The 24598-nt window shown below is 40.5% G+C and overlaps 1 protein-coding gene across 4 annotated transcripts in view; it reads left to right on the top strand.

Annotated features, from left to right (window-relative positions):
- Positions 1–9227, top strand: part of cep135 (centrosomal protein 135) — a 213324-nt gene extending 204097 nt beyond the window's left edge. For 3 of the 4 annotated variants that reach the window (XM_068035028.1, XM_068035029.1, XM_068035019.1), the window contains 4 exons: positions 396–598; positions 5434–5538; positions 5889–6043; positions 7519–9224. In XM_068035028.1, the coding sequence (XP_067891129.1) occupies positions 396–598; positions 5434–5538; positions 5889–6021 (441 nt within the window). In that variant the 3' untranslated portion in view covers positions 6022–6043; positions 7519–9224. Of the gene's footprint in view, positions 1–395; positions 599–5433; positions 5539–5888; positions 6044–7518 lie in introns of all 4 variants that reach the window. The other variant, XM_068035035.1, reaches the window with a different exon arrangement.
- The last annotated feature ends 15371 nt before the right edge of the window (positions 9228–24598 follow it).

Below are 24598 nucleotides of genomic sequence, written 5' to 3'. Positions count from 1 at the left end.
AGCAGAGCATAGTGATGAACAGTTGCTTTTCAGACTGGGGGGAGGTCTCCAGTACTGTGCTCCAGTATTGGCAGGAGAGATAAAATAACAAAGGGGATGATGGTGCAAGGTACAAGATGGAAATAACCAAAGTAAAGAAACAGTAGATGGGTTTACAGGAGGTGTAAATGAATAATAGAATCATCACCAATCATCAATAGGAATAATAGAATCATTCATTGTTAAGTCCGAAAGGCTGTAAAGTGTCTAATCGAAAGATGAGATGATATTCCTCGAGCCTGCGCTGAATTTCATTGGAACTGTTTAGATTGATTTAATCTTCCCTTGCATGCCTGAATCTGACAAGTTGTGAATTTTTTTTCTCTGCTTAAAAACGCTTCCTAATGTCTACGTAGACTTTAAGTGAACTGGAAGATTTGAAGTCTGAAGTCGAGCTTTTAAAGAAACAGATGTGTAGTGAACGGATCACAGTAAAGAACCTCGAGACATTGTTGACATCAACTCGAGAAAAGGAGTTTCAGTGTAACCTGACAAAGCATGAAAAAGAGACAGAAATACAGCTTCTTGGGGACAAACTGACTCTGGCAGAGAGCAAAGTGTGAGTGGTACTTATTTAATATCACTAGCATCTGTTATTGTACAGTGTTTTTCTTCTAAATAGAGAAACGCCTGCAACAAATAATCCTGAGAGGTTTCTTCAGAATTAAACCAGTTGCGTTTGGCCACATTTATATAGAAAACATTTAACAATCTTACTATTAAAAGGCAGATTAGTTTAAAAAATCATTTACAAATGTAGCTAGTTCTTTACTTGTTATATTTCAGAAAACATATTGCTTGTCCTACCAGAAAAAAAATATTTGCATTTGTATATTGCTTCATGCTAACACTAAAAAGTGTTTCACACAGTGAATAATGTTTGGAGTGCAGAATTGCTAGGCAAATTACAGGAGTGCTTATTCTTTTAAGAGAACTTTATGATTTTCTCCCTCCCCCTCACTACAAACAATAGTCCAGGTCTTTTTTCCTAATTCTTGTTAATAATTACATCATAAATGGTCCATCACAAGAGAAGCCATTCTTGACCAGACAGCTGCTTGTGACCTGCTGTTGGAAGTCAGTTCTGCTGCTGTGAAGGGAGAAAGAGAACTTGCAGATCTACTGATCTCACAAACTCTGAAGACTTCTGAAGTACTTTTCTTCTATAAATATGCCAATGTTTTACAAAAAGTCATCAAAAGTTCAAAACAAAAATTGAAGAGAGTTGAACAGTAACTGTGAGTTAATTATAAAATGGCTATTTCCCAACCTTTAATGCATAAGGTCTGCTTCTCCCCTCCCAGTCTCTTGAAGAAAACCGTGTAGACACATCTATCCTCTTCAAATCACTGTGAAAAGTGGGGCCTGTGACAGTGCGTTAGAGACTGTCCTTTTACCTCTAGCACTTAGATTCAAATCCAGCCCAGACTGATGTAATGAAAGTCTCATCTGTCTTTTTTTTTATTCATTCATGGGATGTGGGCATCGCTGGCTAGGCCAGCATTTATTGCCCATCCCTAATTGCCCTTGAGAAGGTAGTGGTGCGCCACCTTCTTTAATTGCTGCAGTTCATGTGGTGTAGGTACACCTACGATGCTGTTAGGAAGGGAATTCCAGGGTTTTGCCCCAGCGACAGTGAAGGAACAGCGATATACTTCCAAGTCAGGATGCTGTGTGGCTTGGAGGGGAACTTGCAGGTTATGGTGTTCCCATGCATCTGCTGCCCTTGTCCTTCTAGGTAGTAGAGGTCGCGGGTTTGGAAGGTGCTGTCTAAGGAGCCTTGGTGAGTTGCTGCAGTGCATCTTGTAGATGGTACACACTGCTGCCGCTGTGCATCAGTGGTGGAGGGAGTGAATGTTTGTAGATGGGGTGTCAATCAAGCGGGCTGCTTTGCCCTGGATGGACAATTGTCTGCGGAGCTTTGTGTGAAATGAACCTTGGGCAGTTTTAATCCAGTTCCTAATGAGCACAGTTTGATGCTAAATCTAACTATAAGTGTGAGATAGTGGGCTGGATTCTAAGAATAAAATGCGCCCTGCCCACACGGGCACCGCATCACGGAGCCTCCGCAATTTCAAACGCGGTGGCTCATTTGCATGGCTGTGGCGCCCGCCCCCTGCAATCAAGTGGAGGGGGCGGGCGAGCCGCCACGGGCAATGGCGTCTGGCACCAATACGCAGGCGCCAGTGCCATTTTTAAAGGACTTACAGCCCTAACTGGAGATTTTTACATTAAAGGGCTAGATCAGTTCAATGACCAAAAAAATTTTTTAATTTTCATTAAATTCATTCCCCCCCCCACAATGGCATTTCAAAATATTCCTGCCCTTTTCCATCCTGGAATTTGTATCTTAACAAATCGACCTTCCCCCCCACCCCCCCCCCCCCCTCCCTCCCTCCCAAAACTCAGCACCTTTTGCCTCTAATCGTCATTCCTCCCCCCGGACCTCAGCGAAGTCACCCCACTCTTCTCCCCCCCCCCCACACAGAGAAACAATCCTCCCCCCACTTTCACTCCCCACAGGTGTCGCGCCACGTTTCCCCGAACGGGGATTTGAAGGCGCGGCATTGTCGGCCACCCGAATGAAAATCAGTGCAGTGATCAAGGAGGCTACGGGACCCTCATTAAATCAGGTATGTAAATTAGTTTACATATTTATATGTGGGTCCGAGATCGGCACGGGGCCTGCCACTGTTGGGGTTGGTGGCAGGCCTCTGCTGCACTGATCTTCATAGCCCCCCGCCAACTTTCCCGACGGCAGAGAAGCTTTAAAATCCAGCCCGGTATATTTTTGTAGGAAGAATAGGACGCCACATATTCCTTGGAAAGAAAGTGTCTAAATGGAGTAGAAGAACAGAGGGTTCAGACAGACAAATCGCTAAAAAGTAGGGACACATGTTAATAAGGCCACTTAAAGCAAAAAAACAAAGCACTGGGGTTCATTTCTAGAGGGATAGAACAGAAATTCAGAGAAGTCATATTATACTTGTAGAAGACCTTGGTTAGACACAGTTGGAGTGCTAGGAACAGTACTGGTCTCCATAATATAAAAAGGATATAAAGATAGTGGAGAAGGTGAAAAATAGGAGTTCCTAGAATACTACCAAAACTGAGAGTTATAGCTATCAGGAAACATTGAATGTGCAAGGACTCTTTTCTCGAGAAAAGACTGAGGAGTGAACTGATAAAGGTCTTCAAGATTAGGAAATGGTTTGTTAAGGTAGACGTAGAGTAAGGGTTTCCACGTGTGGATGAGACCAGGCCATAAATGTAAGATGGTCACTAATAAATCTAACTGGGAATACAGGAGAACCTTCTTTACCCAGAGAGTGGTTAGAATGTGGAACTTGCTATCGCAAGGAGTAGTTGAGGCAAATTGCATAGATGCATTTAAGGGCAGGCTAAGTAAACTCAAGAGGGAAAGAGGAGAAGAAGGATATGCTGACAGGTTTAGATGAGGGAGGGTGGGAGGAGGCTCATGTGGAACATTAATATTGGTATGGACCTGTTGGGCTGAATGGTCTTTTTCTGTGCTGTAATGACTGTAACTTTGTAAATCAGCAACCCTGTTCACAAAATGGCAGGTATGGAAAATGTTACTCTGTTGCTAACCATATTATACAATTCCTAAGTATGCTTAATGCTGACACTGCATACCTGAAATAGAAAATGCTAAGCAGCAGATTCACAGAAAAGTTTTGAAATAGTTACTGAAGAATGGTTGCAGTTTGTTAAAAATAGAATTGTATTGGTTGAGTAATGTATAGCTTATTTAACTGGTAGAAATTTGTAGGGATCTGCTAAATCTTTTAGTGATTTCTCTGTAACTTCCTAGAACTTGTGTGGCATCTTAATTTCCAGTACACGTTAGTCCATAGATTGATAGGATAGTGAGCTATTAATCTCAAATGGTATGTAACAGTGAGTTTCACTTCCACAGCTCCACCTGCCGTCTACACTTTCAGGAAGTAGAATTCAGTATCATCCTATCTTGTTTCTGTCTGGGGTACAAAATACTTCACCAGAGGGCAAGATATACAGTTGGAGCACAAGTCAATTTAGGCTACTTTTACAAATGTTAAGTTTTAAATAGAAAAACGTTAGCAGCCTTCCAGCAGACTTGTATATTCTGCATTTAGTAGATTCCCCTTAATTTATATTCTAAAAATAGGTAAAATTTCCAAGAAAGCTCTGTGAAATAACTTCCTGCCCAACAAATATGATTGAACAAAAACACTTGAAAAGGTGTTAACAGTTTAAGAGTAGTGTTGTATTGGTTGAGTAATTATGCCTCTCAGTTGAGGAAGAGCGTATGATAGGGGAGAAATAAGACAAAATAGTGGGAGAAATTATTCTCAGCAGTGTGTACATTTAAAGTCATTTAGTTTAATCATACTGGAGAAAATATGTTTCATTCATGAGCCAGGGTCCATTAGCCTTTTCGATGAGACTTTAAGAGTCAGGATGGAGGTATGAACCTCAATCTTTCACTGTGCTCTTTTACCAGCGCAAGTACAACATGGCAGGATTTCTTGTCTCTGCAGTATTGCACCCCTGACCAGCTGATTTTCCAATATTGGTCATTTATATTATTTTAGTGAAGATGCCAAATTTAAGCACAGGTTAAATAGAAGCATTTATGCAGAACCGTTCACAACCCCAAGATGCTCTCAAGGGCGTCACATCGAATTAATTGCATTTTGAAGTGTAGTCAGTACGGTGGTAGCACTGTCTCCTCTGAGTTAGAAGGTTGTGGGTTCAAGATCCACTCCAGAGACTTGATCAGAATACTGGGAGAACCCTCATGTTCTTTTGAATTAGTACAATGACTTCTACCCAAGAGGGCAGACGGAACCTCTGATTAACTTATCATCTGAAAGATGGCACGTTAGACAGTGTAGCAGTCCCTCAGTACTATATTGGAGTGTCAGCCTAGATTATATATCAAGTCTCGAGTGGGTCTTGAACCCACAACCTTCTGGCGTAGATGCAAGAGTGCTATCAGTGAGTTAAGGCAAACACCTTTATAAAAGACATATGCAACAGCATGGGAAAATGAGATTATGACTATTGCTTGTGTGGAGGACAAAATCAGTTAAAGGGTGGGCGGAACAGCTTGTTGCTATGTTGTAATTTTGATGCAATTTTATGTAATATATGGGCAGATGTACTGTACTTTTGGTAGTAAATCTTGAAAGTGATGGAACTGAGCATCACTAACAGATTGGCTCTTAATGCATTTCCCAGTCAAGATCACTCCAGTTAATCCTGGGAGAAGATATAACTCGTGAAAAATCTAGACCACTGCGTGTACAATTGTTACTCCATTTGATGATTTGTCTGTAAAATACTGATGCATATTTTATATCTAACATAACTAATAATTATTCACAGCTCAAGCCAGAATCGAGAAATAATTCAGCTTCGTACTAAGTCTTCACAGCTTCAAACAGAGCTTGATCTTATCAAACGTCAGCTAACGACTGAACGTTTTGAAAGGTAATGTCTACAGTACACGAAAGAATTGATGATTTTAAATGCTCTAACTTGAACAGACAGCTTATTGGACCGTAATATCTAATTTTCCACATTATCCATCACATAGAATATAGGTTGGTTTGGGTGACTGGAAAAATTACCAATTTCCAAGGCTGCTTATAATTTTTTAGTTAACAGCACTGTTTGAATCTGTTGTCATATTGACAGAACACTATTTCGTATTGTAATAATCATTCCTTAAACATGTGCAATTGATTGTAGATGTTATTGAAAGTCACCAGTTTCCAGAGTACATGTACAATTAGTAGAAATAAAGGCTCTTTTTGTCTTTTCAATTTATCATTCCACAGAGAGCGTGCAATTCAGGAGATGCGTCGCCATGGCCTTTCTACTACCATCAGTTCCTTGACCCCACTGAGAACATCAGTGAGCCCTGTTTCACATTCCTGGGATACATGCTCTCCTAAAAAAGTAACAGAATGATCTACTGACTGTTAAATGACAAGTGAGTAGTTTATAATTCTTAAGTAAAATCTAACAGTTCAGTAGTATTTACAAACATGCCATTTATTCCAAATAGATGTTGCTGCAATTCAGTCTAGTCTTTAATTCTTTTTATTCTTTTGCACATTAACAGTATGATACTTGCAAGTTTTTCTCACATTTATTGTGAGGTCTTGAGTAGAGACCAGACACTTCCCCACAGCAAAGGTGAAGAGTCATTGCCAGTCCATACTCTGTAAGAACACTGGGATCAATACTCTATTTAGATGCTATCTGTTCCTCCTGGAATCATTGCTCCTTGGTGAATTCACTTTCCACATTGGTAGCAGTATCTGAACTAACTGGATGAAATCTCACCGCACATCTAAGTGACACATTTCTTATCTAGCTGGCATAGCTTTACAGTATTAACTGCTATAACCTTTTCCTCTATCGGAGATGCACTTCCGAATTTACAAAGGCACCTCCAATGTATACAAGACAAAGAACTATACCTTCTACTACAAAGATAACTACAAGAATTATTAAAAGAATTAAACTAAGGATTGAGGACTGAAGACTTGTCCCCAAGCCTGTTCTGCCATTCGGTTAGATCAATTCCATTTGGCTGCCTTTGCTCCATATCCTTTGATATCCTTACCTACCAAAAATCAATTGATTTCAGTCTTGAAAATTTCAATTGACTCTGAGTGAGCAAGCTAGAAGAGCTCAGCCCCTCTAGTTTCAATCACCAAACAGCCCCATTGTTCCTCCTAATGACCTCTAAATCAATGAAGCACAGGTTGCTCATTTACTGCCTAGCTTTCTGGTCTTTATTAACAAAGGGGTCATCCAGATAAGGTAGGACATCTGTATATCCCCCTTAGCAAGCCATCTCCAGGCCTATGGTCTTATGGGTTTGTCTTGTATACCTGATAAGGAATTAGTTTTTATTAGCCTTCATGATTTAATTAGCCCTTTTCTTTCCCAGCATTCAGTATGACTACTAGACCCATTTTCAGTACACATTCAAAGCAATTCTGAGGGCATTTCAAATCTTAGTCAATTCAACAGTGTCATAGGTGGCATATTGCCTGCTTCCTGTCCCAAGTATAGTTGATGTACAGAGTAGGGATAACTAGAAATGTAGGGTGTGAAGAAAAAAAACACCAAAATAGGATACATGCCTATGGCTCAATTAATCCTATAGACAGAGTGCCTTAGTGATTAACAGTTCCAATGTAAAATTATTAATTTAATGACCTTGGGAGGGAGTAATGCTGTGGGGTTGTGTGGCGATGGGGTGCGGTTATGGAATTGGGATGATGCAGTATATATTAAGGCCAAACAGCGGCCATTTGTTCCAGCACGTACAGGTCAATAGCCTGCCTTTTCCAACACAAGCAGCAGTGGTAATAACCTATACAACAGCCTCACATAATTTGTAGTTGGTTGATATATTTGTAATAAATATTCTGATTATCTTTCTCTTCCCAGTTTTAGAAGTTTACTTTAAGGAGTAGGCTTCACTCAAGCCAGTTCAATATTTCACAAATGGAGCTGCAGGTCTCAACAAAAGAGCGTTTCAGAAGTTGCATGCTGAATCATTTGCAGTATTAGTTTCACCCGTCTTGCAGCATTTGGAAATGAAGGAAACTTAAGTTCAAGAAAAGATTCTTTATTACATTTCTAGTCATGGAGTGGACTGTGATAATTCATTGACAGGTCCATTTTCTACTCTACACATTTGTCAGCTTGTTTAACATTTTACTTTTATTAAAAAGATCAGCATTTTTGCCATTTGTTCGAAGAACATCTAGCCTGTATGTTTGACTTTCTACAGTGCTTATTAAAAAGGGCTTGCCCACCATTTTCTTTTCTATAATGTATGACACAAAAGCAGCAAGAATGCAGGCCCTTTTTAAACTTTATGGCTGCACAGCATTACAGTTATAGATTGCTATTGATCAATTTTCAAATAGATTTTCTTAAAATCTTCATTGAACATATACTTACATTTATTTCATTGGATCAGATATACAATTTTTGTTGTCAGTCCCTCGAAACAAGGATGTTACTGGACTATATTATAATGACAATTGAGCCATATAAAACTGTTTTTTTCTGCTATGGTAAAGTTGCAAGGTAATATATAAAGCATTTAGGAAATAAAAACACTCCTTTTTAAACTATGTGAATTAAAATTTACTGAATTATGGAATCTGAAAATGGTGTTATAAATTGTAATTTTTTCACATACTTTCATACAGACACGAACAAAATGGGACACTGAGATTCTCACCATAATCTGATGTAATGCCCATCTTGTGCTGTAAATATCTGTACCGTACTGTCAATGTTTGTGAAGATATTTTTATTCTGCAAAGATATTTTTATACTAAATTAGGTTTTCAATGTTATATGTAGGTTATTTATTGATGTGTTTGCTCCCAGTAACTGACAAATATTTTTGCTACCAGCTCCCAAATCACCTTCCATTATTACAAACTGTCATTGCTTTGCCATCTCATGGTTAACCATACAATGTAAACTAAGTTTCACCATCTTGACAATTCTCTTGAGGCATATATAGTGAAATAGGCTTATAACTTGTTTAATATATGAAAAGCAGCTTCTTGGGCTATATATCACTAATGGTTTCAACATAAAACTATTGAGAAATGAGTGCTGATTTCTTGAGAGTAATTCATAAATATATTTTTTAATGGCACTGTTGCATTTTATGATCAAATATATTTTGCCAATCATTCCTTGTGCCATAGAGATTACATTGGAATGAAATAACTGAAATGGAGATCACTGATTACTGATTTTAAAAAATGACAATTTTCCCATTAAAATAGTAAATCTTTTTCACATTACTGATTACCAAATTTATTGTTCCAGAACTGTGTTCCTAATGTCAGACCACTTGGATACCTCAAATCTTGTGTAGCTGCTTGATGTAATTACAAACTGAAGTTTGTGATAATGGTACAAATTAATTTGTAAGCAGACATTTATTTTCTTGATGCATACCAGTCAAACTTATTTGGTATTCCAAATTTTGTACCACATAAAGTATCTTCAGCATATTCTTTGTTACTAAAAACAATTTTAGCTATGTTTATAGTTTTATTTTAATACTGAATGCATGCCAATTGCCAATTGTAATTAATCTATCATCTATAATAAATTAAATAAAAGTGGAGATTCTTATACTATTTCGGCAAGTTAGTCCTCAATTTCTTTCTAATTAATACTTTTAAGAAGGGAGTTGTGATTTTTACTTGTACCTATTAACTTCATAGTTTTGCTTTTTCTACTCCCTCACTCAATCCCTTTGCTCATGCACATTACCCAGGCCCCTCCAGCCTGTGAAAGGTTGTCAATGAAGAAATTATCAACAAAAAAATTCTATCTTTGGTCATCCAGGGCGCCTGCCTGACCTGAAATCACCGCCCAGTGAAGCATTTATGGTACTCCTGATATCACTGGTCGTAGCATCCTCTAGTACTACACTAGCTCTCAAAAGAACCAGGGAAGCGGGAGCTCCCAGCGAAGGGAGATCCCTCCCCCAACTCCTGACAGCAGTTGCCTTGCAAGGGGTGGGCAGAGATTCTGCCCCTTCCAAGGCAGGCTACAAAGCATAAACCTTTTCTATCCTGAAACCCAAGTGTGAAATGTCTGCATTTTAAGCATAATCCATTTTAACATTCTGTAATAAAACTAATACAAAAATTTTCAGTAGAGACAGTGTAGCCACAAAGCATCCAAACAGAAGGGTAACAATTCTGGCCATTTGCATTTTATCTGCACATCTATAATGTAATACTGGGATCATGACATTACCTTCAGGAGTGAATCTCAAAGTAGTGTGCCTGTTTGGTTCATCAGACATATCTTTATCCACGTGCCTAACCTTTCCTGATAAATCTCTCTAATGCCCAATGTTCTCTTGAAGTATTTTCTGATTCCTAACATAACTAAAGTAAACTAACTTATTTAAATGTGCCTAAAATGTAAATTATGTAAGTAATTTCCCCTTCTGGAGAAAGATTGTATTTTGTCCTAGTCCTTATCATTTATTTCTTAAGGGACATGACCTTCCCTCCATCACTGATGTTCACTGATGATTGCACAATGTTCAGCACCATTTGCAACTCCTCAGGTACTAAAGCAGTCCATGTCCATATGCAGCAAGACCTGGACAACGTTCGGGCTTGAGCTGGTAAGTGGCAAGTTACATTCGCACCACACAAGTATCAGGCAATGACCATCTCCAACAAGAGAGAATCCAACCATTTTCCCTTGACATTCAATGGCATAACCATCGCTAAATCCCCCACTATCCTAAAGATTACCATTGACCAGAAACTGAACTGAACCAGCCATATAAATACTGTGACTACAAAAGCAGGTCAGAGGCTGGGAATTCTGCGGCGAGTAACTCACCTCCTGAATTCCCAAATCCTGTCCACCATCTACAAGACATAAGTCAGAAGTGTGATGGAATACTCTCCACTTGCCTGGATGAGTGCAGCTCCAACAACACTCAAGAAGCTCAACACCATACAGGATAAAGCAGCCTGCTTAATTGGCACCCCATCCACCAGCTTTAACATTCACTCCCTTCACCACCGACACACACGGGCAGCAGTGTGTACCATCTACAAGATTCATTGCAGCAACTCACCAAGACTCCTTCGACAGCACCTTCCAAATCCTCGACTTCTACTACCTAGAAGGACGAGGGCAGCAGATGCATAGGAACACCACCACCTGCAAGTTCCCCTCCAAGTCTCACACATCCTGACTTAGAACTATATCGCCATTCCTTCACTGTTGCTGGTTCAAAATCCTAGAACTCCCTACCAACACTGTGGGTGTACCAACATCCCAAGAACTGCAGCGGTTCAAGAAGGTGGCTGATCATCACCTTCTCGAGGGCAATTTGGGTTCGGCAATAAACGCTGGCCTAGCCAACGATGCCCATGTCCCGTGAAAGAATAAAAAAGCACATCACACTAGGTTCTCTTGTGCAGCCAGTAAATCAAAGAGCAGATATTCATTTTAATGTTGGTGTAACTGTAATATTACATGTTCCGTATTGAACTATTGTAAGATTCACAGGACAACAAGTAATATCCAAAGAAAATGTTTTTTTACCACGAACACGTTGCCAATCCCTGCCTGCTTGTCAGAGATAGATTTGAGTTAAAAAGGATAGTGGACAAGATCAATGTGTTACCTTGTCCTCTTAAGAGCTCAATAACAAATGTAAGAATAGGTGTGGACATGCAATGTAAATTGTCTCTGATTTTTTTCCTACCGTGTAGTGTACTGGAACTGCCAGAGAGATAGAGAAGGGGGACAACATGGTGGGGGGGGGGCAGGGAATGACACAGGGGAACACAGAAGGGATAAACCGAGATGGCGGGAGAGAGAGAGCGATCAAGATCATTTCTGACAGATGGACATCTATCCGGAATACTCTGCATCTATCTCTGACTAGTAGGCAGAGGTCAGCAATGTGTCCGTAAATGGCCACCTGTGTCTGTGGTAAAAAATTTAGAGGTCCATCACTGCTAATTTCAGGGATGAGCAATTTCGCATTTGCTTCTTCTTTTCGACCAGAACATTTTTTTTTAAATCTCAAGTGTCAGTTTTACAGCTGACAGGTGCTGAACTGGAACACGCTTCCAAACCTTAGACAGATTCTGGGTTTTCCGGCGGGTTCTGATTTTTTAAAAGCCCTCGTGAAAGCCAGTGTATCTGGCCATAGTTCAGAAACCACTGTTCCCACTCTCAGCAACAGTCAAAAAGAGAGAGGGGACAGAGAGATGGGGTGGCAGAAGGGGCAGAGAGAACAGGGCACAGAGATAAAGGGGGATGTCACAAAGGAGGGGAACACAGAGAAGGGAGAGAGAGCAATCGATCACTCCTGACCGATGGACATCTATCCGGAATACTCCACATCACTACAAGAAGTGTGCGGGCAGACTACTTGTGCAAGCAAATAAAAACTAGGTATCATTAAATTAGTGTCCAACATAGTGATCAAAAAGTAAGTCAATAAATTAGTCTCATTTAAAGTTTCTTCACAAAACTGCACATTTGTTGTTTTGATTCATAGTAAGATAAATTTTTCATGCCTTTGTCTTCCCAAAATTCTCTCACTGGCCTCCTATGTTAGACAAAAATTGCAATGTGGCCCCCCCCCACCCCTGCCATGTGAAAATGTTAGCACCTAGGCTATTTTAAAACACAAGTTTAAAGGCTTGTGTTATGTAAACTCATTCTAAAATAGCAAGTCAGGGAATGTCTGAATTTCAATGCTCTAGCGCACATTACTTTCACTTGGAACACAGTGACATGTCGAAAGTTGCTGAACTTTTACTTCTATATAAATGTCGCAATTCTGCTGCTATCCATTTGGAATCACATTGTTCCAGAACTGCTATTGAGGGCAAAACAGGCAAGAAAATCCAAGCAATCTCCAGAAACCAGCACTGTACGTTCCTCATGAATACAAGGGTACAGTATAATGGGGTTGAATGATATTGGCAAAAACAGTCTGCAGTTGACCCATATATAATAGTTAGTAAACACAGCGGAACAGTCAGCTTTAATGAACCTTAATCTATGATGAGCTGTCTACGATTCTGCAACAAAATCCATGCTGCATTTGCAGTTTTAAGAACTGTCGGGGAAAACATAGTAGAAATTTACTATGTTCTGATGACCATGTTAAAAACAGTCATTATCTCTTTTTTGCTGAAAATTGGATTAAAGGACAAGGTTTACAAGCAAGACTTGCAGGTTGATAGGTAAATTGGCCATTATAAATTGCCCCTAGTATAGGTAGGTGGTAGGGAAATATAGGGACAGGTGGGGATGCGGTAGGAATATGGGATAAGTGTAGGATTAGTATAAATGGGTGGTTGATGGTTGGCACAGACTCGGTGGGCCGAAGGCCCTGTTTCAGTGCTGTATCTCTAAACTAAACTAAACTAAACCTGTAACTGTAATGTGCATCATTTACTATCCAATTTGAAGGCACATAACCTGAGTGACCCATGTCATTTGAAAGTTGTCTGTATCATATAATTACATTACACTAAAAGTGCACCTTTGCTAACAGGTAAGAGATTTGGCTTGGACATAAATTGGTTAGGCTGGAGTACAATCTTACAGATAGTGACTAAACCTTTTGTAACTGAATAATACATGCAGTAACAACAGCTCAACATTTTGCAAAAAAGCTTTTTATTAATGATCTTGTCAGAGCTGAATCAGAATCCAACAGTGATAGACTGAGATATAGACATAAGTGAATTTAAGGGAATCGCTTTATTAGAGGAACTGAAGGACGGTCTTTACTTGTAATTGTGTTTATCTAATTTTGTCACTAGCTTTGGTGAGAAAATAATATTTTGTCCATGGGAGATGCTGTTGTTTCTGTATTCTAGAATCTAGGACCTAGTTTAACAGCCCATAAATTAGTCTTGGCTGCCTACCATTAATCTCTCTGCCTTTTCCTGTCCCTCTCTGCTTTTCTGGTTTACATGAGTCTTCCGAGGTACTACTCTGCTCCACCCTATAAAATTCTCCTGATTTGGAAATCACTGCCCTTTTGTTGGCTGCCCTGTCTTCGGACATATGTTATGTAGGAGAAGAAGTTGCACAAACATTGACCATCACAGGTTAAATTGTCTTGTGACAATAGCAGTGTGAGAAATGGTCCATCTTCCTATTGCTGATTTTTCTACTGCCTCACCTCAATAACCACAATAACAATTCTCTCCTTGAGTTTCAAGGTTTATTGGATGAATTTGCACTCCTGACAGTTTAAATCTGCAGAGGTCATCCGATAAGGTCAATCCACTGCCCATGACATGGTTCTCTGTCAACAAAAGTAATTCACATTGGCATTGCATACTATTCTGCTTGCTAGCTATCTAATACAGTTGTGCTGCTCTCCATTGATGTTTGTATGCTTAGTTACTTATAGGGAGAAATATGTTTTAAATCGGACAGTATTTTGATGGCATTAGATTGGCTATACATTTTATATACAGAATAATTGTCCTCATGTCCGTGGCTGAATCAGTAATTTTGTCAAATGTCCATGGTGCAACATGTCTGTGTGTATCCCTGCGAGTAAGATGAAATTCTCAATCTGAAAGGTTCCTATAATGAAATGAGTTTGGCAGTCTTAATCCAATTCTTGATAGATACGGGGGGACAATTTTCAAAAAACAATGCCCATGATTCAGTACAAATTGACATTTTCAATCAGGTCATAAACATGAATGAAATGGAAAAATTACAAGTGAGCAGTAAGATGAGGCTGGGAAGAGCAGTGAGAATTTACTTTGCACTTGGTCCTGCTATACCTAATTCTAGGGTTGTTTGACACTGGCTAGGTTCCACAGCAGAAAAAAAGGTTTTCATTCTATAGCCCATCCATTGTTTACATTAAACCTCAGCAAAACATTATCTCAATCTTTAAAATACATAGGCCTTGAAATTCCCCTGCAGGATTCTCCTGACATTTCCCTGAGGGTTCTGCTGGATTCAAGGCAGGAAACTGAAGGTCCTATAAGCGTTAACAAATACAATTGTTGGAAGAATTATTCAAGTAGGCACTTCACATATGAAAGTCATGTCTTTCTGACACATCAGCCCCATAGTTAGGTACTGCTGACTTATGTAATTATACTTTATTTGGAAAGAAATATAAAAGTGTAAAACATGACTAAAAATAAATTACCTCCCACCTCGTTAAAGCAACTATTAATGAGTGATTCAGAATCAAATGTCTTTGTACAGAGCACAAGAGCAGTCTTTATTGTTGAATGGTTTCCCTGTTGCAGAGGTAACTTTCAAATAAATTAGTTGGTTTGGCACACTTCCATCTCAGTTCCTTTTTTAAAATAAATCCAACAGTTAAACTTAAAAGCCAAATACTGCAAATGCTGGAAATCTGAAATGAAAACTTGAAGATTCAAGCTTTTAAAGTATGTATCCAAATTAATATTTCATCAAACAATTCTTTCTAGCATGATTCTTAATTCATTAATTACAACTCAATCAAGGTCTATTGCTTTGTAATCATCGTTTCTTGATGGGTTACTACTCAATACAGTTTCTGATACAAGGAACAAAAATAACTTCTTTGGTCATGTGTTAGTATTAAAATGGCTTACTTAACCTTGTTAGTTATTACAGAGGATACAGTGTGAAAATGGTCCAGTTAAGCGAAATTCTAGCTACCCAAACCTACTTAAAAAGTTCTCAACCAGGGAAACTGGCATCTGGAACCTGAGTGAACAGGGCTGTTTATCTCCTTAACCAATCAGGTTGAAGAATTATTAAATAAACAGTGCAAAGACAGACTAGGAAGTTAAATGAGTGTGTGAGTTCATTGACAAATCAGGTATGTAAAAGAAACGGGGAAGGATTGGATTTTAAATGTCATATTTTTAAAATAACCAATAATTAAAATTAAAGGTTTTAAGGGATATAGAAAAAGATGGAGTTAAGTTACAGATCAGCCATGATATTTTTGAATGCAACAGGTTTGGGACTAAATGGCCTACTCCAATGCCTATGTTCCATACTTGTAAAGTTAATTTTCAGTACAGCAGAGATTCATTAGCAGTAGTTAACAATTAGCTCATCATCAAAGAATCTGACAATTAATCCAGGCTGGATTAAATATGCACGGACATTAAAAAGCTCCAACACAGACTCCTTGCATCACTTCAGACTAGCTCAGACTTTCTGTGGTGAGTTCAGTTCTTATCTGCCATGCAAGTTCTGGAACTTCACACCCTCAATGCATTTCAATGGTGAGTCAGGGAGCAGAATGTTATTTTTGCAAATCTAACAGCAGAGCAGTGCAACTCAGACAGTAATTTCTAGATTTCTGCCTTTAATTGTACACTTGGCCTCGCCTGAAGTTTCTGCAGGATTTGTGTATAAATAATGAGCGTAATTAACTTCATTCTTATATTGACAGTAAATTATGTGCCAATAATTTTCTGCTGTTGAGTTATAGACACATTATAATTAAATCACAATTTGATTAGGCAGAATCAACATGGCTTTATGAAAGGGAAATCATGTCTGACAAATCTATTAGTATTATTTGAGGGTGCATCCCTAGCCAAGCTATTCCAGTACAGCTACAACACTGGCATCTACCCGGCAATGTGGAAAATTGCCCAGGTATGTTCTGTATACAAAAAGCAGGACAAGTTCAACTTGGCCAATTACTGCCCCATCAGTCTACTCTCAATCATCAGCAAAGTGATGGAAGGTGTCATCAACAGTGCCATCAAGCAGCACTTGCTGAGCAATAACCTGCTCAGTGATACCCAGTTTGGGTTCCAACAGGGCCACTCAGCACCTGACCTCATTACAGCCTTGGTTCAAACATGGACAAAAGAGCTGAACTCAAGAGGTGAGGTGAGAGTGACTGCCCTTGACATCAAGGCAGCATTTGACCGAGTATGGCATCAAGGAGCCCTAGCAAAACTGGAGTCAATGGGAATCAGGGGGAAAACTCTCTGCTGGTTAGAGTCATACCTAGCGCAAAGGAAGATGGCTGTGGTTGTTGGAGGTCAATCATCTGAGCTCCAGGACATCACTGCAGGAGTTCCTCAGGGTAGTGTCCTAGGCCCAACCATCTTCAGCTGCTTCATCAATGACCTTCCTTCAATCATAAGGTCAGAAGTGGGGATGTTCGCTGATGATTGCACAATGTTCAGCACCGTTCGCGACTCCTCAAATACTGAAGCAGTCCGTGTAGAAATGCAGCAAGACCTGGACAATATCCAGGCTTGGGCTGATAAGTGGCAAGTAACATTTGTGCCACACAAGTGCCAGGCAATGACCATCTCCAACAGGAGAGAATCTAACTATCTCCCCTTGACATTCAATGGCATTACCATCGCTGAATCCCCCACTATCAACATCCTGGGGGCTACCATCGATCAGAAACTGAACTGAAGTAGCCATATAAATACCGTGGCTACAAGAGCAGGTCAGAGGCTCGGAATCCTGCAGTGAGTAGCTCACCTCCTGACTCCCCAAAGCCTGTCCACCATCTACAAGGCACAAGTCAAGAGTGTGATGGAATACTCTCCACTTGCCTGGATGGGTGCAGCTCCAACAACACTCAAGAAGCTCGACACCATCCAGGACAAAGCAGCCCGCTTGATTGGCACACCATCCACAAACATTCACTCCCTCCACCACCAACGCACAGTAGCATCAGTGTGTACCATCCACAAGATGCACTGCAGCAATGCACCAAGGTTCCTAGACAGCACCTTCCAAACCCGTGGCCTCTACCACCTCGAAGGACAAGAGCAGCAGATGCATGGGAACATCACCACCTGCAAGTTCCCCTCCAAGTCACACACCAATCTGACTTGGAACTAAATCGCTGTTCCTTCATTGTCGCTACGTCAAAATCCTGGAACTCCCTAACAGCAGTGTGGGTGTACCTACCTCACATGGACTTCAGCGGTTCAAGAAGGCAGCTCATCACCACCTTCTCAAGGGCAATTAGGGATGGGCAATAAATGCTGGCATAGCCAGATAAGGTGCCACACAAGAGGTTGTTACACAAGATTAGAACTCATGGGATTGGGGGTAATATATTAGTATGGATTGCGGATTGGTGAATGGACAGAAATCGGAGTAGAAATAAACAGATCATTTTTGGGATGGCAGGGTGTAACTTGCAGAGTTGTGGAGTGTCGTAAAGGATCAGTGCTTGGGCCTCAATTATTTTCAATCTGTATCAATAACATAGATGAGGGGGCTGAGTGTAATATATGCAAATTATCTGATGGTACAAAGCTAGGTGAGAAAATAAGCTGTGTGGAGGACATGAAGAGACTTCAAAAGGATATGTACCAGTTAAGTGAATGGGCAAGAAGGTGGTAGATGGAGTATAATATGGGGGAAGTGTGAAATTATTCACTTTGGTAGGAAAAATAGAAAAGCAGAATATTTTTTAAAAGGTGAGGGACTATTAAAGGTTGGTATTCAGAAGAATTTGAGTGACCATGTGCATGAATCACAGAAAGATAACATGCAGGTATAGCAAGCAATTAAGAAGCTTAATAGTTTGTTAACATTTGTTGCAAGGGGGTTTGGAGTATAAGAGTAAGGAAGTCTTGCTACAATTATATAGGGCTTTGGTGACAGGTCTCCTTCCCTAAGCAAGGATATTATTTTCCTTCAAAGGGATGCAAGGAAGGTTCACTAGATTGATCCCTGGGATAAGAGGGCTGTCCTATGAGGAGAAATTGAGTTGGCTTATATTCTCTGGGGTTTGTAGTGAGAGGTGATCTCATTGAAATAAAATTCTTAAAGGGCCTGACAGGGTTGATGCTGAGAGGCTATTTTCCCTGGCTAGAGACTCGAGCATTGGGGTCATAGCCTCATGATAAGGTATCAGACATTTAGGACTGAGATGAGGAGAAATTTCTTCAGAGGGTTGTAAATTTTTGGAATTCTTCACCCAAGGCCTGTGAATGCTCTGTTTGTGATTACATTTACAATTGAGAACAATAGATTTTTAAGCACTAAGGGAATCACGGGACATGGGAATAGGGCAAGTGTGACGGAATCCTTGTGAATAGACTGTGTTCTGTGCAGCTGACCTGTTGGGTACTGTGCCTTTGGATTCAAAGCATGCTTTTTGAGACAGACCTTGATTTGAAAATGAAACTAAAAGTTTCAATGTTCTGAGACATCAGTACCAGGTTGACAAAATAAACATTTCTTTTTACCAGAGACATGTGATTGGAGCTTATGTTTCAGGTTTCACAAGAAGACTCTAGCAGTGGGAAGCCAGCTGCAAAGCTGAATGTTGTTGTTTTTTAAAAAATGAATGGAAACCTGTTTTCTGGGAGCTGACCCTTGGAAAATACAAGTTGCAGCATTGTTTTTGGTGCCTTAAAGAGTAATAATGTAAGACAGGACCAGTGAAGCTACACCACCAGCAAAACCATGAACGTTCCGGAAGGGTGCGCAGTTTTGGTGGAGACGGTATCAGTGGGGTTTGGATTGCACAGAAACTAACATCGAGTGAAACTGGCAATTGCAACTTGGGAACTGGGAAAAGTTCAAAGACTTGAAGGTGTTTGTGACGGTTCAGCATCATCGTGCTGATAGGGCTGCCAAAGGACTTGTGAGGTACATCCTTGTTACATCTGATAATTAACCTGTGACCTTTAAGATATACATACATCATTTGTGGTTTAACTATTAGTTCATGTTTAATTTATATTGGTTTGGTTTGAGTGTTAAACTAAAATTAATATAAGTGAAATCTTGTCTGTTTGTTTTTTGTTTCCTAAATTGGGGTCAGTTGGTGGATTCCGTTCTTTTGGTTTGTTTGTGGTCTCCTTGGGGATCCCAACAAAATTGGGGGCTTGTCCGGGATATCAGTCCAGATTAGGCTGGAAACGGGTTATCTGGAATTTTCCAGTGTTTAAACAAACAAGAGATTTCACATTTACTTTTGCTTTGTTCAGTGGGAATGCAACATGAGTACCTTTGATGCTCAGGAATTTGTGGAGAAAGGGGTTTTGTCTCTTAGTGCCTTGAGAGAGTTGACAAAAGAAACTCTGAAGGCAAAGCAGGGAAACTAGGGGTCAGCTTAAAATCAGGGGCTAGGAAAGCAGAGATAATCCAAGAATTGGTTTCTCACTTAAAACTTGAGGAAGAAAGGATGTTTCTGCTAGTATTCAAATAGAACTAGCCAAAATTGAGTTAGAGAAGATAAGATTGGAAAGAGAAGAAAAAGAGAGCAAGAGAAAAAAGAGAAAAAGAAAGACAAGAAAGAGAAAAAGACAGAAAATTAGAAATTGAAATTAGAAAACCTGAATTTGAAGAGAAAGAAAAAGAAAGAGAAAAGGAAATGGGAAAATTTGCATTAAACCTTGATTGGAAAGGCTCAAAGCCGGTTGACATGAATTGGAGGTGAACAATGAGGACGAACCAGAGGATACTCCTCGTAGTTATTATTTGGCAAAGAATATTCGCTTGATACCTAAATTTAGTAAAACGTGTCATTTCAGAAAATTGCCATGAATCTGGATTAGCCCAAATCATCTTGGACAATGCTCCTACAGAGTGTTTCCATAGGGAAAGCTTTGGAGGTGTACCCATCTTTTTCAGATGATCACTTGTATGACTATGACAAAGTAAAGACTGCTGTTCCCAATGCCTATGAGTTGGTACCAGAGGCCTACAGACAAAACTGTAGGAATTTTTAAAAATAGGGCCCAACCTATACGGAATTTGCTAATGAGAATGAAGTGGTGTTTGCTGGGTGATATAAATTGAACAAGATTGCACAAGACTGAGAACCTTAGGGAAGTAAATCTGATGGAAGAATTCAAAAATAGTGTCCCTTCAGGAATAAGGTCCCACCTGGAAGAACATAAGATTGGTCAAATAAGGGCTGCCACAGTAATGGCAGATACTTATGAATTGACTCATAAAAGCTGTGGTTACAGGCCCCACTTTGGAAGCATTAAGAGAAGTTGGAGAGATAGGAAGTTTGATAAGGAAAAAAGATCTGGTTCTATTGAGAAAGATGGCAACGAAACTGTTTAGTAGGTTGTTGTGGATTGTGTTGGACCCTTACCTATGACTAAGTCAGGCAAAGACCTCAGGTTAGTAAAAGAGAAAGCCAGGAGGAAAAGTTCAGTTCAAGGGGACTGACATGCTATTTCTGTCATAAGAAAGGACATGTGAAGGCTGAGTGTTGAAAATGGAAAAGCAAGTCCATTGCATGTGTACAGTCAAAGGGTGTTTCTCCAGGAAATACTGCCTTGGCAGGTAACGTTTACAATAAGTAGAGTTTCTCCCATGTTCACTGATAGAGTAAATCAGGTTGCATAAAACTATAGAAGTTTTCTGTTTAAGGATGAAGTATCTCCACAGTTGTCTGGTGAGGCAGGTAAGCCAATTGTTTACCTTAGAGATACAGGGGTGGCACAGTCACTGATGTTGGCAGGTGACATGAATTTCTTGTGATTGAGGGGTTTTTCACTCGGTATGGGTTGCCAAAAGAAATTCATTTTGGCAAGGGGTCAAGTTTCATGTCAGGTGAAGGTGTTAATCCTAGGGATTGATGCAACCTGTGACTTTGTCACTGGTCCTGTTACTATTGGTGTCGTTTCTAGTTTGCCTATTGAGGGTGTAAATTTTCTGCTAGGAAATGACTTAGCTGGGAATAAGGTATTGGCATCTCCAGTCGTTCCAGAAAAGCCATCTGAGGTTGCTGAAACTGAGGTTTTGCAGGAAAGGTTTCCCGAAAAGTGGGAGTCATTCAAAGAGGAAATAGTGAGAGTCCAGAGCCAACATGTACCCATTAAGGTGAAGGGTAGGACCAACAAGTCCAGGGAACCCTGGATGTCAAGGGATATAGAGGATTGCATCAGGAAAAAAAAGGAGGCATATGGCAGATTCAGAGCGCTGAAAACAGCGGAGGCACTAGAGGAGTATAGAAAGTGGAGGGGGGTACTTTAAAAAGTAATTAGGAGAGCAAAGAAGGGACATGAAAAAACACTGGTGGGCAAGATAAAGGAAAATCCTAAGGCATTTTATAAGTATATTTAGGGCAAGAGGATAAGCAGGGAAAGAGTAGGCCCATTAGGGACCAAAGTGGCAATCTGTTTGTGGAGCCAGAGGATATAGGTGAGGTTTTAAATTTGTGTTCACTATGGAGAAAGACCATGTAGGTGTAGAGATCAAGGAGGGGGATTGTGATATACTTGAACATATTAGTATTGAAAGGGAGGAAGTATTAGCTGTTTTAGCGGGCTTAAAAGTGGATAAATCCCCAGGCCCAGATGAGATGTATCCCAGGCTGTTATGTGAGACAAGGGAGGAGATAGCAGGAGCTCTGACACAAAATTTCAAATCCTCTCTGGTCACAGGAGAGGTACCAGAGGACTGGAGGACAGCGAATGTGGTACCATTATTCAAGAAGGGTAGCAGGGATAAACCAGGTAATTACAGTTATTGGGAAATTCTGAGGGACAGGATTAATCTCCACTTGGAGAGGCAGGGATTAATCAGGGATAGTCAGCATGACTTTGTCGGGGGGAGGTGTGTCTAACTAACTTGACTGAATTTTTCGAGGAGGTGACTAGATGTGTAGATGAAGGTAAAGCAGTTGATGTAGTCTACATGGACTTCAGTAAGGCTTTTGATAAGGTCCCACATGGGAGATTGGTTAAGAAAGTAAAATCCAATTTGGCAAATTGGATTCAAAATTGGCTTAGTGGCAGGAGGCAGAGGGTGATGGTCAAGGGTTGTTTCTGTGAGTGGAAGCCTGTGACCAGTGGTGTACCGCAGGGATCGGTGCTGGGACCCTTGTTGTTTGTAGTGTACATTAATGATTTAGAAGTGAATATAGGAGGTACGATCAGTAAGTTTGCGGAGGACACGAAAATTGGTGGTGTCGTAAATATTGAGGAAGAAAGCCTTAGATTACAGGATGATATAGTTGGGCTGGTAAAATGGGCAGAGCAGTGGCAAATGGAGTTTAATCCTGAGAAGTGTGAGATGATGCACTTTGTGAGGACTAACAAGGCAATGGAATATACAATGGATGGTAGGACCCTAGGAAGTACAGAGGTCAGAGGGACCTTGGTGTACTTGTCCATAGATCACTGAAGGCAGCAGCACAGGTAGATAAGGTGGTTAGCAAGGCATATGGGATACTTGGGAACTATGGGAGTTCTGAAGAAGGGTCACTGACCTGAAACGTTAACTCTGCTTCTCTCTCCACAGACTTTCCAAATATTGACTGGAAATACTATAGTTCGAGTACTTTAGATGGGTCTGTTTTTGTCCAGTGTGTGCAGGAGGGTTTTCTGACACAGTATGTAGACAGGCCAACCAGGGGCGATGCCACATTGGATTTGGTACTGGGTAATGAACCCGGCCAGGTGTTAGATTTAGATGTAGGTGAGCACTTTGGTGATAGTGATCACAATTCGGTTAGGTTTACCTTAGCGATGGGCAGGGACAGGCATATACAGCAGGGCAAGAATTATAGCTGGGGGAAAGGAAATTATGATGCGATTAGGCAAGATTTAGGATGCGTAGGATGGGGAAGGAAACTGCAGGGGATGGGCACAATCGAAATGTGGAGCTTATTCAAGGAGCAGCTACTGCGTGTCCTTGATAAGTATGTACCTGTCAGGCAGGGAGGAGGTTGTCGAGCGAGGGAGCCGTGGTTTACTAAAGAAGTTGAAGAGCTTGTCAAGAGGAAGAAGAAGGCTTATGTTAGGATGAGACGTGAAGGCTCAGTTAGGGCGCTTGAGAGTTACAAGCTAGCCAGGAAGGATCTAAAAGGAGAGATAAGAAGAGCAAGGAGAGGACACGAGAAGTCATTGGCGGATAGGATCAAAGAAAACCGTAAGGCTTTCTATAGGTATATCAGGAATAAAAGAATGACTAGAGATAGGTTAGGGCCAATCAAGGATAGTAGTGGGAAGTTGTGTGTGGAATCGGAGGAGATAGGGGAAGTGTTAAATGAATATTTTTCGTCAGTATTTACAGTGGAGAAAGAAAATGTTGTCGAGGAGAATACTGAGATACAGACTACTAGGCTGGATGGGATTGAGGTTCACAAGGAGGAGGTGTTAGCAATTTTGGAAAGTGTGAAAATAGATAAGTCCCCTGGGCCAGATGGGATTTATCCTAGGATTCTCTGGGAAGCCAGGGAGGAGATTGCAGAGCCTTTGTCCTTGATTTTTATGTCGTCATTGTCGACAGGAATAGTGCCGGAAGACTGGAGGATAGCAAATGTTGTCCCCTTGTTCAAGAAGGGGAGTAGAGACAGCCCTGGTAATTATAGACCTGCGAGCCTTACTTCGGTTGTGGGTAAAATGTTGGAAAAGGTTATAAGAGATAGGATTTATAATCATCTTGAAAAGAATAAGTTCATTAGAGATAGTCAGCACGGTTTTGTGAAGGGTAGGTCGTGCCTCACAAACCTTATTGAGTTTTTTGACAAGGTGACCAAACAGGTGGATGAGGGTAAAGCCGTGGATGTGGTGTATATGGATTTCAGTAAGGCGTTTGATAAAGTTCCCCACGGTAGGCTATTGCAGAAAATACGGAAGTATGGGGTTGAAGGTGATTTAGAGCTTTGGATCAGAAATTGGCTAGCTGAAAGAAGACAGAGGGTGGTGGTTGATGGTAAATGTTCATCCTGGAGTATAGTTTCTAGTGGTGTACCGCAAGGATCTGTTTTGGGGCCACTGCTGTTTGTCATTTTTATAAATGACCTGGAAGAGGGTGTAGAAGGGTGGGTTAGTAAATTTGCGGATGACACGAAGGTCGGTGGAGTTGTGGATAGTGCCGAAGGATGTTGTAGGTTACAGAGGGACATAGATAGGCTGCAGAGCTGGGCTGAGAGATGGCAAATGGAGTTTAATGCGGAAAAGTGTGAGGTGATTCACTTTGGAAGGAGTAACAGGAATGCAGAGTACTGGGCTAATGGGAAGATTCTTGGTAGTGTAGA

This window comes from Heterodontus francisci, chromosome 1, assembly GCF_036365525.1.
Source record: "Heterodontus francisci isolate sHetFra1 chromosome 1, sHetFra1.hap1, whole genome shotgun sequence".
Taxonomy (NCBI): domain Eukaryota; kingdom Metazoa; phylum Chordata; class Chondrichthyes; order Heterodontiformes; family Heterodontidae; genus Heterodontus; species Heterodontus francisci.
Note: the sequence above shows the minus strand (reverse complement) of the source record. Positions and strands in the feature narration are given on the sequence as shown.